This window comes from Prionailurus viverrinus, chromosome F1 (genome assembly GCF_022837055.1).
Source record: "Prionailurus viverrinus isolate Anna chromosome F1, UM_Priviv_1.0, whole genome shotgun sequence".
Classification (NCBI taxonomy): domain Eukaryota; kingdom Metazoa; phylum Chordata; class Mammalia; order Carnivora; family Felidae; genus Prionailurus; species Prionailurus viverrinus.
Genome location: NC_062577.1, coordinates 2,931,721 through 2,948,795, shown reverse-complemented (window position 1 = coordinate 2,948,795; position 17,075 = coordinate 2,931,721). Strand labels below are relative to the sequence as shown.

The 17,075-nt window shown below is 38.0% G+C and overlaps 1 protein-coding gene across 5 annotated transcripts in view; it reads left to right on the top strand.

Moving 5' to 3' along the window:
* Positions 1–17,075, top strand: part of CATSPERE (catsper channel auxiliary subunit epsilon) — a 201,574-nt gene that overhangs the window by 133,353 nt on the left and 51,146 nt on the right. For all 5 annotated transcript variants that reach the window (XM_047841280.1, XM_047841279.1, XM_047841278.1 and 2 more), the window contains 2 exons: positions 767–1,241; positions 9,935–10,377. In XM_047841280.1, coding sequence (XP_047697236.1) covers positions 767–1,241; positions 9,935–10,377 — 918 coding nt within the window. The remainder of the gene's footprint in view (positions 1–766; positions 1,242–9,934; positions 10,378–17,075) is intronic.

Below are 17,075 nucleotides of genomic sequence, written 5' to 3'. Positions count from 1 at the left end.
ATTCAGAGTTTTTTCTGGTTCCATACAAGTTTTAGGATTGTTTGTTCTAGCTCTGTGAAGAATGCTGGTGTTATTTTGATAGGGGTTGCATTGAATGTGTAGATTGCTTGGGTAGTGTCGACATTTTATCACTATGTGCCCAAGAGACTCCTTTTGACAGTCATGAAAATAGAAGTTACATATTAAGTAAAAATCTCTAAGAATTAGAAACAATTGGGAAGAAGAGACAGGGGAGAAGAGGGATCTTGGCTTGCTAAATGAAATTAGGCCCACTGAATTTCAGACACAGCAGTCTCTCTAACAGCCTGTGTTCATAAAAGGGTAGTATTGATCCAGAGTTTTAAGTTCTCTCTTCTCTTGATCTCATATCCAAGGAAGCTATAATTCCAAAAATAACTTCATGTTTGAAGTGTCTTTATATCTTGACCGTAGTGAACATCAAAAAGGCACTCCTGGCCAGAGTGGATAAATACATAAGAAAAGAGAAGGCTGATATTCTCTGGGGATTTAAAAGGGAATTAAAATTAATTATGTCTATAGATAAAGAATAAAATTACTGAAATAACTTATATTTATGAATATATATAATATGACATATTTCCATGTAATGTATTTCAATGCCTGGAGTATTATTCAGAAATACACTAAGAGTCAAACCTTAATAGTTACTACATTTTATTTTTAAATATAGCAAATTAGAAGACAGGAATTGTAAGGACCATCCCTAAAACAAAAGATCTTTAAGTTATTTTCCATTTTGTTACAGAGTAAAATAAGAAGTATCTTCGCAGTCTGGACCAAAAGTGAACTTTATCTTGGATATCCTCTTCTTAGATTTATGAAAATAATGACTACTGAAAAACTGAAAAGCCTTCTAAATATATCACCAACCGATACACTAACTATACATAATGTTGAGTATCCAGGACACCCTTTGGAGATTGCCTTGTTATTAAGTTACTGCTCTGCATGCACAGTCAACAAAAAGATTTATGTGGTAATATATAATGAAGATACAGAGCAGTGGATGAACCAAGACTTTGCATTAGATGTCCCTAGTGACACTTTTGTAAATGCACATTTTCTATATTCAGCACTTCCAGAATTAGTACTATGGGACAAACACAGGGTCTACTATTGCTATCACAATTTCACCGAGACTGGAGTTATCCAAACACCTACAGAGTTTGGAAACTTATCAAGGTTGTCACAGAACAGCACCATTCATATTATTTTCATCGGTGAGCCATTCTCAGTCTGCAAAAATTTATTCTAGATTTTCTAGTAGATAACTTCCTTACGAAGATGTAACAATTATAAATGCACTAATATATGGGTATATGGGTAGAGAAAGGTGTACTTTTTACCGCCTAAAAATGGATATGTTTTAAGCTCCACTAAGGTCAGTTATGATCTCACATAGCAAAATGGCCAACTCCAGTACTGGGGTTTTTTTTTCCCGTTAGATTCATTTCGGTCAATCAGCACATACGTATGCATTTTAGTGTTGGAAGTGATATGGTGTTGTATTCATTTCCTAGGACTCCTTAGGGCTACCACTAGCTGGGTGGCTTCAAACAACAGGAATTTATTGTCTCAATTTTGGAGGCTAGAAGTCCACATTCAGGGTGTCAGCAAAGCCATGAATTCCCTCTGAATGCCATGAATTCAGAATCCCTCTGAAACCCAAAGGGGGATCTTTCATTGCTTCTTCCCAGCCTTTGGTGGCCTTCTGGTAAACCTGGCCATCCCTTGACTTGCAGCTGCATCATCCCAACCTCTGCCTTCATCACGATGTCGCATTCTCCCTGTGTCCTCACACACCAACTTGTTGTAAGGACGTCAGGGCCCACCCTGCTCCAGGAGCACCTCATCTTAACTGATTGCCTCTGTAATGACCCTATTTCCAAATAAGGTCACATTCTGAAGGAGTACTGGGAATTAGAACATCAACATATCTTTTCTGAGGGGACACAATTCAAGCTATGGCACATTTTGTAGAGTTAAGTGGACCTGTATTCACATCCATGAGCAAGTCATTGAACCTTTCCAAGCTTCAGTATTCTAATCTAGAATGTAGGGCAGCTGTGTCAACTGGATAAGAGATTGTATGTAAAATGCTTAAAATAAAACTGGGTGCATGGTAAACCTTCAGCTAATAGTAGTTATTCTTGATCTTGTTATTCCTGAGGTAGCATACTAAACGTTATAGGCAATGCCGAGAAATAGGAAGTGCTATCCTCAAAAAGCCTAGTTAGGAGGTAACCCCAAACATGGAATTTAAAGGAAATGTCGCTGTCATTCATAATCAGTCTTTCTTGACCTCTACCACCCTTCAACTCCCAACCATCTGATTTTTATGTTCCCTTTTACAACAAAACTATAAAAAATATTGCCTACTTTCACTTTCTCCTCTTTCCTCCCTTTCTCTTGAAGGCACTCTAATCAAATATTCTGTGGAAACTGCTCTTGTTAAGGTTCTCGATGACCTCCACTGTGCTAACCCAGTGGCCAATTTTCAGCCATCTTCCATGACCTGGCAGCAGCATTGGAAACCACTTAGCAGGGCCTTATTCTTGAAATACTTTTTCTTTTTGAAGTTTATTGTTTACTTTTTATTGAAATTCTAATTGGTTAACATACAGTGCAACAATGGTTTCAGGATAGCATTCAGTGATTCATCACTACATACAACACCCAGTGCTCATCATAACAAGTGCCCTCCTTAATGCCCATCCCCCACCCACCTCCCTCCATCAATCCTATTTGTTCTCTATCGTTAAGAATCACTTTTTACCTCTTTTTACCCCTTTCAACATGTCCATGTTTTGTTTCTTAGCTTCCACATATGAGTGAAATCATATGGTGCTTGTCTTTGACTTATTTTGCTTAGCGTAATATACCCTATCTCCATCCATGTCATTGCAAATGGCAAGATTTCACTCTTTTTGATGGCTGAGTATTATTCCTTTGTGTATATATACACCACATCTTCTTTATCCATTCACTAGTTAATGGACATTGGGTCTCCCTCCATAGTTTGGCTATTGTTGATAATACTGCTACAAACACTGGGGTCCATGGACCCCTTTGAATCTGCGTTTTTGTATCCTTGGGGTAAACACCTAGTAGTGCAATTGCTGGATCATAGGGTAGTTCTGGTATTAGCTTTTTGAGAAACCAGAGTGGCTGCACCAGTTTGCATTCCCACCAACAGCACAAGAGTTGTCCCCTTCAAAATGCTTTTTTTCACCTGACTTTTGGGCTATCGCTTTTTTACTCTTCCTACTACCTCACTAGCTACTCCTCCTCAGCCTCTTTTCCATCTTCATCTTCCTGATTCCCAAATGGAGAAGCACCTCAGGGTTTAGTTTTCAGGAATCTTCTGAGTTCTGTTTACATTTGCCCTGCCCTCTGGCCATAAGCCCTAGCCTCAACTCCAGGCCTTTTTCCCAGCTGCCTTCAGCATACCTTCATTCGGATGACTAGTAGGTATCTTAGATTTGACATCCAAGAACGGATCCCTGAGTTTCTCACTCCTATCTCAACCTGCTCCTTGCCTAGTCCTTTCCTGTCAAGTAAATATCACCTCTTCCTGTCTTCCCAGGCACAAACCTTGACCTCATCCTCGAATCTTTCCCTTTGACATCCCACAACTAATCCACAGGCAGCTCCTGGTGGCTCTATCTAAAAAGTCTATCTAAAATCTAACCCCTTTCCACCATCCTCACTCCAGTCCAAGCCAGTGTCCTCTCCAGCTCATACGTGTAAGAGCCTTTCATGTGCTCTCCCTGCCTCCACCAAATTACAGTCCACTGGGAAGCTAGCGTGAGCCTTTCAAAACATGCAAAATCACATTACTCCTCAGCTTAAAACCCTCATTTGGCTTCCTGTATCACTCAGGATAAAATCCAAAACTGTTACCATGGCCCAAAAAGCAGTATGTGGTTTGGCCCCAGACTCTGATGTCATCTATCACTTGACCCTTTGTTCACTGTTACCTAGCTGCAGACTGGCCTCTTTGCTGTTCCCTGGTTACCTACTGTTTCATGTGCCAAAAGCGTTGTTCACATTGATGTCTACATGAGTCTTAACATTGGATTCAGGTTTAAGTCCAAATGCCAAATGTTTGGGGAGCTCTTCCCTAACCCTGACCTAACTCCCATGCTGTGTCCCTTACACTTCTTCATTTTGTTCACAGCACTTCTCATCTAACAAATTACACGTGTACTTATTCATTAACTGAATCTTCCAACAAAAAACAAGCTTTGTGTGACTTTGTTATATTTGCTGCTTTATCCGCAGTGTCTAATATAGTATATAATAGGTACTTTTTTGAATAAATGGATGAACATGTATTCACTGAACACGCACTATTTGCGAGATGCTCTTCTGAGAGTTGGAGATAGCATGGAAATTGGACACAATCCCCACCCTTTTAGCACTTACAAAATTGCAGAGGATAAAGACAAGTAAACCTACAAACAATGCAACATGGCTAATGCTATAACAGAGCCAATATTGGGCGCTACAGAATCACATAAATCGAGTAACTTACTCAAGTCTGGGGGCGGGGGTGGGGAGATACAGAAGGCTTCCTTGGAGAAGTGATGTCTAAGCTGAGGCTTGGGAAATGGGTAATGGGAAATGGGAAATGGGTAGATGTTAGGTAAGCAGTGAAGACAATGAAGACAGTGTACCCAACCACCCAGAGACAGAGACAACAGGGTACAACCCAGGACTCGAAAGACAATACACTGCTGAAACAGAGTTGTCCAGAGAAAAAAAGAAGTCTCCCTGGAGAAATGAAGTTCAGATTATGAAAGTCCTCACGAGCCATGTGAGAAAATTGGACCTTCTCCTGCAGCCTGTATAGGGAGTTCTAAAGAGTTTTCAGCAAGAGAGAAGCAGAATATTTGTGTTTTTAAAAGACCACTGGCCACCATGATAAGGAGATAAGGTTAGAATAGTAAATTGGGGATAGATTTTATTTTTTACTTTTTTTAAAGAAAATATTTTTTTAATGTTACATTTGTCCCAACACAGCATTCCACTAACATATCTGTATGGGTATGTGCATTTTACACAAGTGTATAAAAATGTATATGTACATTTTTTAATTTAAATTTTGGTTAGGGGGCTCCTGGGTGGCTCAGTAGATTAAGCATCTGACTTCAGCTCAGGTCATGATCTCACCTTGTGTGAGTTCAAGCCCCGCATTGCGCTCTTTGCTGACAGCTCTGCTTCAGATTCTGGGACCCCCTCTTTCTCTGTCCTCCCCTGCTCATGCTCTGTCTCTCTCTGTCTCTCTGTCTCTGTCTCTGTCTCTCTCTCTCTCTCTCTCTCAAAAATAAATAAACTTTAAAATTTTTTTTTAATTTAAATTTTAGTTAGTTAACATACAGTGTAATATTAGTTTCAGGAGTAGAATTCAGTGATTCATCACTACATACAACACCCAGTGCTCATCCCAACACTTGGGGATACATTTTAGAGGGACCTTAAAGTCTGAATGTTGTACTGAAGGCCATTTGGAAACACGGAAATAAAAAGCTTAAACAATTCATAAACATGAAATATGAAGTCAAAAGCCTTCCACCTTCACCATTTTCATTCCTCAAATAACCCACTATTCAAAAGTTCCTGTGAATTTATTCAGACTTTTGAAAAAGAAAATTCAAAACATAATAAGCTGCATTTTCAAAATATCTAATACACATAAAAACTATGCCACTTTCACTGCCACAGAGTGTTCATGGTTTAACTGTACTATTATTTAGACCAATAGGAGTATAAACAGATATTTACATAGATAGATATCAGGCTTCATTTCTTTTGCTACTACAAATAATGCTGCAGGAAATGTGCTTCTATATATGTATATGTTTTCTACACTTGTACAGGTATTCTTTGATATAAGTTATTAGATGTAGAATTCGTGATTCAAAGCTCTGAATATTCAAAAAATCAATAAATCTTTACAGTTGCTCTCCAGCAAAAGTTGCCACAGTCTGTTTCCCCAAAAGTATTAGAAAACGTGTATTTTCATATGACATATTTGATATTTACCCACAATACAGAAAAAAATGGGTAATTCTCATTTTAGGACTCATTTTATAATTAGAAGTTATATCTAGTTTCATGTGTTTATTGGCCATATTCTTCTATGGATTGTCAGTTATTACTCTTGAGATATTTTTGCATGGGGTTATCTATTTTCTTATTGATACTGATATGGTCATTACTCACAGTGTATATTCACCATTTATCTTTGACATGTATTGCAAATATTGTCTCTTGTGTGTAATTTCTTGTACCTTTTTGGAGGGATTTGGTATTTAGAATTTGTGTTTTTGTGTAGTTAAATTTGTTAATATTTTTACTTGTGACTTTGGATGTAATGTCATAATTTGAAAGGTCTTTCCAATTACAAAAATATTACTAAGTATTTTCTTTTATCATTTTTACTTTTCTAATTTGCATATTTCAATCTTTAATTCATCCAGAATTGTGTTTGGTATAAGTTAAGAATTTCGTTCTATTTTTTGTCTTTATGTCTTTCACTGAAAGCTGATGTTGCCTTCAAATCACTGTTTTAGACACCAACCCTTACCCCCCAGGTTTGAAATACCACCTTCCTTATCTATTTATTACTCGTGTCAACCAGGTTCATTTTCTAGGCTATTCTGTTCCACTCCTACCTGCATGAGCTCTCTGTCGTTTTGATTACTGTAGCCCTAATCTCCTAACACACCACATAATTCACTTATTTTCATGTCCTATTGCTGTATTCCTGCAGGAATGTAAGTTACACAAGAGGGAAGACTTTCTGGATTTTCCCCTAATGTATCCCCCACAAGTTTCTAGAACACTGTGTAGCCAGAACAGGCATGCAATTTATTGAAGAGATGATGATATGTGTGCAATATTAGGTCTTTGCAAGCAGGGATGTTGTACACTTCATTATTTGTATTTTCTCTAATTGGTTTCTTCAAATATTCCATCTCTTTAGTCAATTTTAGAAGTTTGTATTTCCTTAGGAAATCATTCATTTTATCTGGATTTGCTACTTTATTGGCAAAGGTTTTCCATTTTATTTTTAGATTGCTTATTGTCTGTAATAGTATTCTCTTTCTCATTTATAACGTTGTCTGTATCCCACCCCTTATTAATTTGGCTCACAAGATATTGTTTATTGTGTTTAGGGTTGTTTTTTTTTTGGCTTTGTTTTCTTTCTTTTGAAAAGTACTCTTAGTTTATTTATCAAATCTGCTTTCTATTTAATTCCTCAATTTCTGCTTTTGTCATTATTGATTCTTCACTTTTTTTTTTTTTTTTTGTAACTTTGGTGCTCTGTGGCCTGCTTCTTATGTTAAATGATTAGTTCATTTATTTTCAATCTTATTTTCTAAGCATTTAAATCTACAAATAAGCATAAGGCTATGAATTTTTCTCACTACGGCTTTATCTGCATCCCCAAACTTTCATATACAGTGTTTTTAATCTCGTTGTTTTAAAGTCATTCCTAATTTTCTTCTTAACTTAATATTTAATCCAAAATTCATTTAATAATGTTTCAATGAGCAGCAAGATAAGCAGAAGAGAGAGTGCCATATAGCACACAGAAGGGACACCTAATTCAGATTTATGACATCAGAAAAGTCTACACAGAGGCGCCTGGGTGGTTCAGTTGGTTAAGTGTCCAGCTCTTGCATTTGGCCTAGGTCAGGATCTCATGGTTCATGAGTCTGAGCCCCCATCAGGCTCTGTGCTGACCCTGTGGAGCCTGCTTAGGATTCTCCATCTCCCTCTCTCTCTCTGCCCTTCCCCCACTCATGATTGATCTCTCTCTCTGTGTGTCAAAAATAAATAAGAAAACATTAAAAAAAGAAAAAGAAAAGTCCACACAGGGGAAAAACCCTCTAAACCAAAACCAGGGAGAAGGTACACACTAGAAAAATTAGATCAATGGTCAGGATGAGAGTTGAAGTAGCAAAGACCCAGAGGTGCAAGAGAACATGGCAAGTTCGTGGAACTGAAGTTAATCGTGTATGACTAGATGGTAGAGGGTGAGACCAAAAGTGGCAACAAGGCTGGTGGGAGAAGGCAAGGACCACGTCACCAAGTGACCTGGACACGATGTAAGATCCTAAAGCAATATGTGTTTTTTGTTTTGTGAGATTTTAAACCTTATATATCATCATACTGTGTGTATCCTGCAACGACTTTTCTCACTCAACATCTGGATATATTCTATTAGGTCATCCACCCGCATCCATCCTTCTCTCCTCCTTCCACCTTGTGAAGTTTTGAGAAACACACACACACACACACACACACACACACAGCACAGCAGGCCAAGAATTTGGTACGCCTGGATGGACTTTTTGTCAAAAGCACAACAAAACAAAATTAAATTTATAAAGGATCTAAGTTCCATGAGAAAAGTTACCAAATCACTTTAGCATCACAGTGTTACTGACCTGTCAGCACTGGTGTTGGATGCCCTGTGTGTTGCCTTAGCGCTAAGGGCAGCGTACCCTTGCAGTTTTACTAAAAGACTCAGAAGAATATTCCAAGCTTCATATTCACCTTACCGATCAATGTAATAATTTCGCCAACATTATTATATTGTTGAATTTCTACTGACAACACTAGGACTGTGTGAAAGCTTAACATCATAAGGACATCTATGTGGACAGTGATGTCTTATTAAAGTATTCTGATCCTAAAAAAAAAAATCAGCATTTCTGATTTAGGGGTTTTATTAGCATATAAACTACAGCAGTCTGTGAAAATATCACTTATTTATTCAAATTTCAAATGCAAGATGCATACACATAATATACTCTGAACCTTCCTGACTCTACGAATCGACCTTCCTCCTTTTGGTCAGTCCCCTTAAAGCATTGGGTGGTTTGGGTTTGTTTTGGGGTGTTGTTGTTGTTGTTGTTGTCGGGTTTTTGGGTTTTTTTGTTTTTTTGTTTTTTTAGTTAAGGAAAGTATACCCCTAGAAGCTGTACACGGAGAAAGTCATATATGGAAAGAAAGCTATGAAATCAACTAGCTCCACTGTTCATTTTACAGATATGGCTATAAAACCAAAGAATGTAAGAGACTTATTGTCTATGAACCTCTATGACTTAGGCATAAAACTCTGTTAAGGGAAGAAGTTGGCTTTTATTTATAGAGTGAACATGAGAGGAACCAACACCCACCCCCGTTTCTTATCCCAGTTTTGTTGGTCTGCTAGGGCTACTGTAACAAAATATCATGGGCTAGTTGGCTTAAACAATACAATTTTATGTTATCACAGTTCTGGAGTCCAAAAGCCCAAGATCAAGGTGATCTCAAGGTTGGTTTCTGGTGAGGATTGTCTTCTTGGCTTAGAGACATAGGCCACCTTCTCACTGTGCCCTCATATGGCCTTTTTTTCTGTGTGCATACAGAGAGAGAGAGACAGAGAGAGATCTGATGTCTCTTATTCCTCTTATAAATAAGAATACCGATCATATTGGATTAGGGCCCCTCCCTTATGACCTAGTTTAACCTTAATTACCTCTTTAAAGATATTTTCACTTGGGGGGGCACAATGTTTTCCATAATACAATGCTTCCTAATAATATGATTCTTGTCATGCCTACCCTTATTATTACTTAATGCACTAATTCTAGCTTTTTAATGGAAATGATGTCATATATACCTAAGTGATATTGTACACGCAAGAAGAAATCTATCCAGGGGAAACATTGCCCCACTATGAAGTGGGAGAGATGTCCTTCAGCATCACGTAAAGTTGTAGTTTTCTGCCTGCACACTCTAACTTTCTCAAAACAGACAAATCCTTCCTTACTACAAAAGAAATTATTTTGGTTAGAAGTGCATGGATTCGCGGTTACTTAGAATAACACAAACTTTTCTCCTCCTTTTCCAGATTATTATGGAAATGTGGTGGTGAAAATGGAAAATAACATAATGTTCTACTTCAAGGCCAATATTAAAGACGCGGTAAAACTACACGCATGGACAAATAGTACACTGAAGTCAGCAGTCTCGATGAGTTCCTCTGGGCTAATGTATCTCATACATGTTTTTGAAAATGGCACAATACGTCCACAGGAATATCCTTTAAGACTAGAAGCAAAAAGTGTAACTTTCAATTCAAAAGAGAAATGCCCCTACGTGGCATTTCTTAATAATATTTTTACTGTTTTTTTCTTTTTGGACAAGGGACAGAACGTGTCCATCTGGACTCAAATAGTCTATCCAGAAAATGTTGGTCTGTATATTCTGGTGGAATCATACGGCCCAAATATATTACAAGAGACATATCAGGTTCACTATGAAGTTGCCCTAGGATACTGCACTAAAACCATGGTAAGTTGATAGTTTGAAAATGTACTCATATGACTGTAATAAATGTAAAATTATAATATTGACTTTTATAAATCCTATCACCAAAAAAATAGTGTCTAGCATTGTCAGTCACATTACATGAGGTTTTCTCATAATATCATGTATCCTTAGTTTTAGGTCCTCTTGGCCAATGTTGCAGTAATTTCTGTTAACTGATTGTGGTAAACAGTGTTTGATGTGAAGACAAATTAGAACTTTCTTCGTCTGTTGTAAATGTGTGTGTGTGTGTGTGTGTGTGTGTGTGTGTGTGTGAGTGAGTGTATTTTTTAAAAAAAGATTTTCCTTCTAGGTTTAGCTTGGAAAATGTTGAGAAATATACAAGTTTTTAATAAATAAATGATAAGCCATTAGCTCCTGAGTCACACATTTCACTTTTAATATCCAAAAGGCCTCTTTGCTGCCTAAAAGCACATTCCTGCAGAATTCTTTGTCAATTGTATTATCTGCTTCCTGCTTCCTTTTTTGTTTTTAATGCATGGCTTTGTATGGACTTCTATCAGCCACCTATTATACTATAACATCACCCAAAACGCGATGGCTTCAAACAGTATCCAAATCTATTTGTCAACATTTGGGTCGTGAGAGGCCGGGCAATTCTGCTGGTTTCACCTGGGTTTATTCATCTGGTGGTTTGTCTGGGACAAAGTGATCTAAGATGGCCTCAAACACATGTCATGTGGTTGGCGCTCACGCTGGCTTGTTTGTAGAAGGGACATCAGCTGAGCACTTGTCTGTGAACCATGTGACCTCTATTGTCCAGGCCAGACCTGGCTTTTCCCCAAGGCGGTCTTAGGGCAGTATTCCAAGACTGCATGAGTAGAAGCCACAAGGCCTCTTCTCGGCCACATTCTATTTGTCAAAGCAATTCATGAGGCCAGTCCAGGTTACTTACGCTGTGAGGGGTGGTGCCTACAGGAAGGAGAGGAATCACTGAAGCTAGCTTTGGAAACAGTCCAGCACAATTAGGTATGAATGAACTGCATATATTATTTTGTGTACTACTTTCCGATGAACATTATAGCATAAGCGTTTTATGCGTTACTACAGTTTTTTCCCCAACACTCTCTATTCTGTTTCCCACCTTCTCTTTCTAGGCTCAGCTTTCTTTAGCATATATGAGGGTGGGCCTCTGAACTGATGCAATGCAATGGAGTGTTCAGTTAATTCCAAAGTCAGTTAAAGCAGAGAATCCTAAAACATGAAACATATATATGAAGCGTTGTACTTTAACTTCAATAAATGAATGTGCATTCGTTAGTCAATCTTTTAATGTAGGACCACAGGCTTTTCTTTGAAATAAGTCAACTTATTGGAGCGCCTCGTCTCCTTTCTTGAATAACCTTATTTGTAATGCATTATCGCTGACTTCCCATTTCTGTTTCTTTAAAGTAGAGGAGGGAAGGGGCGCCTGGGTGGCTCTGTCAGTTAAGCCTCTGACTTCAGCTCAGTTCATAAGCTTGCACTCTGTGAGTTGGAGCCCCACATCGGGCTCTGTGCTGACAGCTCAGAGCCTGAAGCCTGCTTCGGATTCTGTGTCTCCATCTGTCTCTGCCCCTCTGCCTCTCATGCTCTCTCTCGCTCTCTCTCTCTCAAAAATAAACAAACATTTAAAAAATTCTTAAAAAGATAAATTAAGTAGAGGAGGGAAAACAAAATTAATGACACTGGGAAAGGAACCAAAGTTCTTTTTTTTTTTTTTTTAATTTTCAACCAGCTTCTTATTGTTACCTTGCTCATACCTAATTCAGCAATTTCTTCAGGAACTTGGTTTATTAAAACTTTCCAAAGCAATCAGTTTAGTTCTCAGAGAAGCAGTAACTGACATTTCACCAGTTCATAATGTTTTTCATTCCACAACTACAATAATAATGCAATCTGGCAGAAACGGGTTTAGAAACAAAGAAAGCTGATTTAGGTTTGTGTACAGTCATAGGGATAGATCTTAAAACGGTGTCGAGTAGAAAACAGTGTTAAGTGAGAAACTGAGATCGATCACATGGTAACATTTACAAAAATTACAAACACCCGCATACAAATCACAAGCAACAAAAAGAAAAGCATTATTCATTTTCCGTGGATACAAAGATACCCGAGGACATATATCAGACAATATGACATCATCAAGTATGATGACATCATACTTGTTTGATAAATATTATGGGGGCCTACAGTGGAGACAGGAAATGGGGGAAGAAGGTACAGGGGAAAAGTAAAACATAATGAATAAAATGAGACTCAATTGATCATGTTTCAAGAAATAAGGAGCATCTTCAACTCACTTTTCTGAAACTGAGTTACCCCTTCTTCCAAAATAAAAACAGAAAAGAGTTCCACTTCCTTTAGCCCAGGAATATTTTCTTTCATTATCTAGCCCCAATATCTGCAGATGCTCTCATAAGTTTTCTTTCCAAGACTGGGCTGTCTCGTGTGCATTTGCCCATTTGCAGTTTAGAACTTCAAAATAAGTTACCAATCAAAATATACAAATGACCAAGGATATAAAAATTTACCTGTTTTGATAAAATACTAGCTCTGTCATTTATTAGCAATGCACATTAACTGATGACATTAAGCAAGTTTTTTAAAATTTGATTCCATAAAAATCTTAAGACTGCTTTTACATCTAACCTTTTTATTAAATTATTTTAATTCCAGTATACTTACCATATAATGTTACATTAGTTTTAAGTACACAATGTAGTGCTTCAACACTTCCGTACATCACCCAGTGCTCATCACAACAAGTGCCCTCCTTAATTCCCATCACCTATTTCCCCTTTCCCCCCACCCACCTCCCCTCCGGTGACCAAGAGTCTGTTTCTTGGTTTGTCTCTCTCTCTCTTTTTTTTTTCCTCTTTGCTCATTTGTTTGCTTTCTTAAATTCCACATCTGAGTGAAATCATATGCTATTTGTCTGTCTCTGCCTTATTTCAATTAGCATTACGGTCTCTAGTTCCAAAAAATGCCATTGCAAATGGCAAGGTTTCAATCTTTTTTGTGTGGTGGAATAATATGCCACTGCATATATGTGTGTGTATAATATATATATATATATATATATATATATATAATACATATATATTATATATTATATAATCACCTCTGATATATATATATATATATATATATATATATATATATATATATATCACCTCTTCTTTATCCAGTCATCAATCAGTGGATACTTGGGCTGCTTCCATAATTGGCTCTTGTAGATGATGCTGCTATAAACATAGGGGTGCATGTATCACACCTGTCAGAACGGCTAAAAGCAAAAACACAAGGTGTTGGCGAGGATGTGGAGAAAGGGGAACCTTCTTGTGCTGTTGGTGGGAATGCACACTGGTGCAGCCACGCCGGAAAACAGTATGGAGGCTCCTCAAAAAGTTGAAAATGGAAGTCCTCTTTGATCCAGTAATCGCCGTACTGGGTATTTACCCCCCAAAAAACACAAAAATACTTACTCAGAGAAGCAAGTTTTTTAGTCTTTCTATGCCTCCATACCCTCATCTAAGTAATGATGATAATAATAATAATATATTATATGTAATAAAATATATTAACATATAATTTTGTTAACATGTTAATACAATGAAATTATATAATATAGTCATTATCATAATATTTATTTTGTAAGTTATTAGGATGAAAATGAGTTTAGGTATGTAAACCCTTGGAGCTGCGTCTGGTACCTGGCAAGCACTATGTTTATGCATTGCTGCTACCACCACAATCACCACTGTGGGTGCTGCTCTTAAGGCTGTTGCTACTGCTCCCACCACCACGTTTCACCAATTCTAAGGCACATTTTTTTAAAATTTACACCCAAATTAGTTAGCATATAGTGCAACAGTGATTTCAGGAGTAGATTCCTTAATGCCCCTTACCCATGTAGCCCATCCCCCCTCCCACAACCCCTCCAGGAACCCTCTGTTTGTTCTCCATATTTAAGAGTCTCTTCTGTTTCATCCCCTTTCCTGTTTTTATATTATTTTTGCTTCCCTTCCCTTATGTTCATCTGTTTTGGATCTTAAAGTCCTCATAAGACTGAAGTCATATGATATTTGTCTTTCTCTGACTAATTTCGCTTAGCATAATACCCTCCAGTTCCATCCACGTAATTGCAAATGGCAAGGTTTCATTCTTTTTGATTGCCGAGCAATACTCCATTGTATACATATACCACCACATCTTCTTTATCCATTCATCCATCGATGGACATTTGGGCTCTTCCCATACTTTGGCTATTGTGGATAGTGCTGCTATAAACATGGGGGTGCATGTGTCCCTTCAAAACAGCACACCTGTATCCCGTGGAGAAATGCCTAGTAGTGCAATTGCTGGGTCATAGGGTAGTTCTATTTTTAGTTTTTTGAGGAACCTCCATACTGTTTTCCAGAGTGGCTGCACCAGCTTACATTGCCACCAACAGTGCAAAAGAGATCCTCTTTCTCTGCAGCCTCGCCAACATCTGTTGTTGCCTGAGTTGTTAATGTTAGCCATTCTGACAGGTGTGAGGCGGTATCTCATTGTGGTTTTGATTTGTATTTTCCCGATGATGAATGACGTTGAGCATTTTTTCATGTGTCAGTTGGTCATCTGGATGTCTTCTTTGGAGAAGTGTCTATTCATGTCTATTGCCCATTTCTTCACTGGAATGTTTGTTTTTTGGGTGTTGAGTTTGACAAGTTCCTTATAGATTTTGGATACTAACCCTTTATCTGATATGTCGTTTGAAAATATCTTCTCACATTCTGTCGGTTGCCTTTTGGTTTTGCTGATTGTTTCCTTCGCTATGCAGAAGCTTTTTATTTTTTTTCAACGTTTATTTAATTTTGGGACAGAGAGAGACAGAGCATGGGGCAGAGAGAGAGGGAGACAGAGAATCGGAAACAGGCTCCAGGCTCTGAGCCATCAGCCCAGAGCCCGACGTGGGGCTCGAACTCACGGACCGCGAGATCGTGACCTGGCTGAAGTCGGACGCTTAACCGACTGCGCCACCCAGGCGCCCCCAGAAGCTTTTTATTTTGATGAGGTCCCAATAGTTCATTTTTGCTTTTGTTTCCCTTGTCTCCGGAGACATGTTGAGTTAGAAGCTGCTGTGGCCAAGATCAAAGAGGTTTTTGCCTGCTTTGTCCTCGAGGATTTTGATGGCTTCCTGTCTTACATTGAGGTCTTTCATCCACTTTGAGTTTATTTTTGTGTATGGTGTAAGAAAGTGGTCCAGGTTCATTCTTCTGCATGTCACTGTCCAATTTTCCCAACACCAGTTGCTGAAGAGACTCTTTATCCCATTGGATATTCTTTCCTGCTATGTCAAAGATTAGTTGGCCATATGTTTGTGGGTCCATTTCTGGGTTCTCTATTCTGTTCCATTGATCTGAGTGTCTCTTCTTGTGCCAGTACCATACTGTCTTGATGATTACAGCTTTGTAGTATAGCTTGAAGTCCGGGATTGTGATGCCTCCTGCTTTGGTTTTCTTTTTCAAGATTGCTTTGGCTATTCGGGGTCTTTTCTGGTTCCATACAAATTGTAGGATTATTTGTTCTTGCTCTGTGAAGAATGCTCGTATTACTTTGATAGGGATTGCATTGAATATGTAGATTGCTTTGGGTAGTATCGACATTTTAACAATATTTTTTCTTCCTATCCAGGAACATGGAATCTTTTTCCATTTTTTTGTGTGTCTTCTTCAATTTCTTTCATAAGCTTTCTATAGTTTTCAATGTATGGATTTTTCACCTCTTTGGTTAGACTTATTCCTAGGTATTTTATGGGTTTTGGTGCAACCATAAATGGGATCAATTCTTTGATTTCTCTTTCTATTGCATCATTGTTTGTGTATAGGAATGCAACTGATTTCTGTACATTGATGCTATATCCTACAACTTTGCTGAATTCATGAATCAGTTCTAGCAGTTTCTTGGTGGAATCTTAGGAAACCCTAAAGATTTCCATATAGAGTATCATGTCATTTGCAAAAAGTGAAAGTTTGAACTCATCCTGGCCAATTTTGATGCCTTTTATTTCTTTATGTTGTCTGATTGCAAAGGCTAAGACCTCCAATATTTTGTTGAATAACAGTGGCAAGAGTGGACATCCCTGTCTTATTCCTGACCTTAGGGGGAAAGCTCTCAGTTTTTCCCCATTGAGGATGATATTAGCGTTGGGTCATTCATATATGGGTTTTATGATCTCGAGGTATGATCCTTCTATCCCTACCTTCTTGAGGGTTTTTATCAAGAAAGGATGCTGTATTTTGTCAAATGCTTTCTCTGCATCTATTGAGAGGATCATATGGTTCTTGTGCTTTTTTTATTGATGTGATGAATCATGTTCATTGTTTTGCAGATATTGAACCAGCCCTGCATCCCAGGTATAAATCCTACTTAGTCGTGGTGAATAATTTTTTAAGTGTATTGTTGGAGCCGGTTGGCTAATATCTTGCTGAGAATTTTTGCATCCATGTTCATCAGGGAAATTGGTCCATAGTTCTCTTTTTTAGTGGGGTCTCTGTCTGGTTTTGGAATCAAGGTAATGCTGGCTTCATAGAATGAGTTTGGAAGTTTTCCTTCCATTTCAATTTTTTGGAACAGCTTCAAGAGAATAGGTGTTAGCTCTTCCTTAAATGTTTGGTAGAATTCCCCTGGAAAGCCAT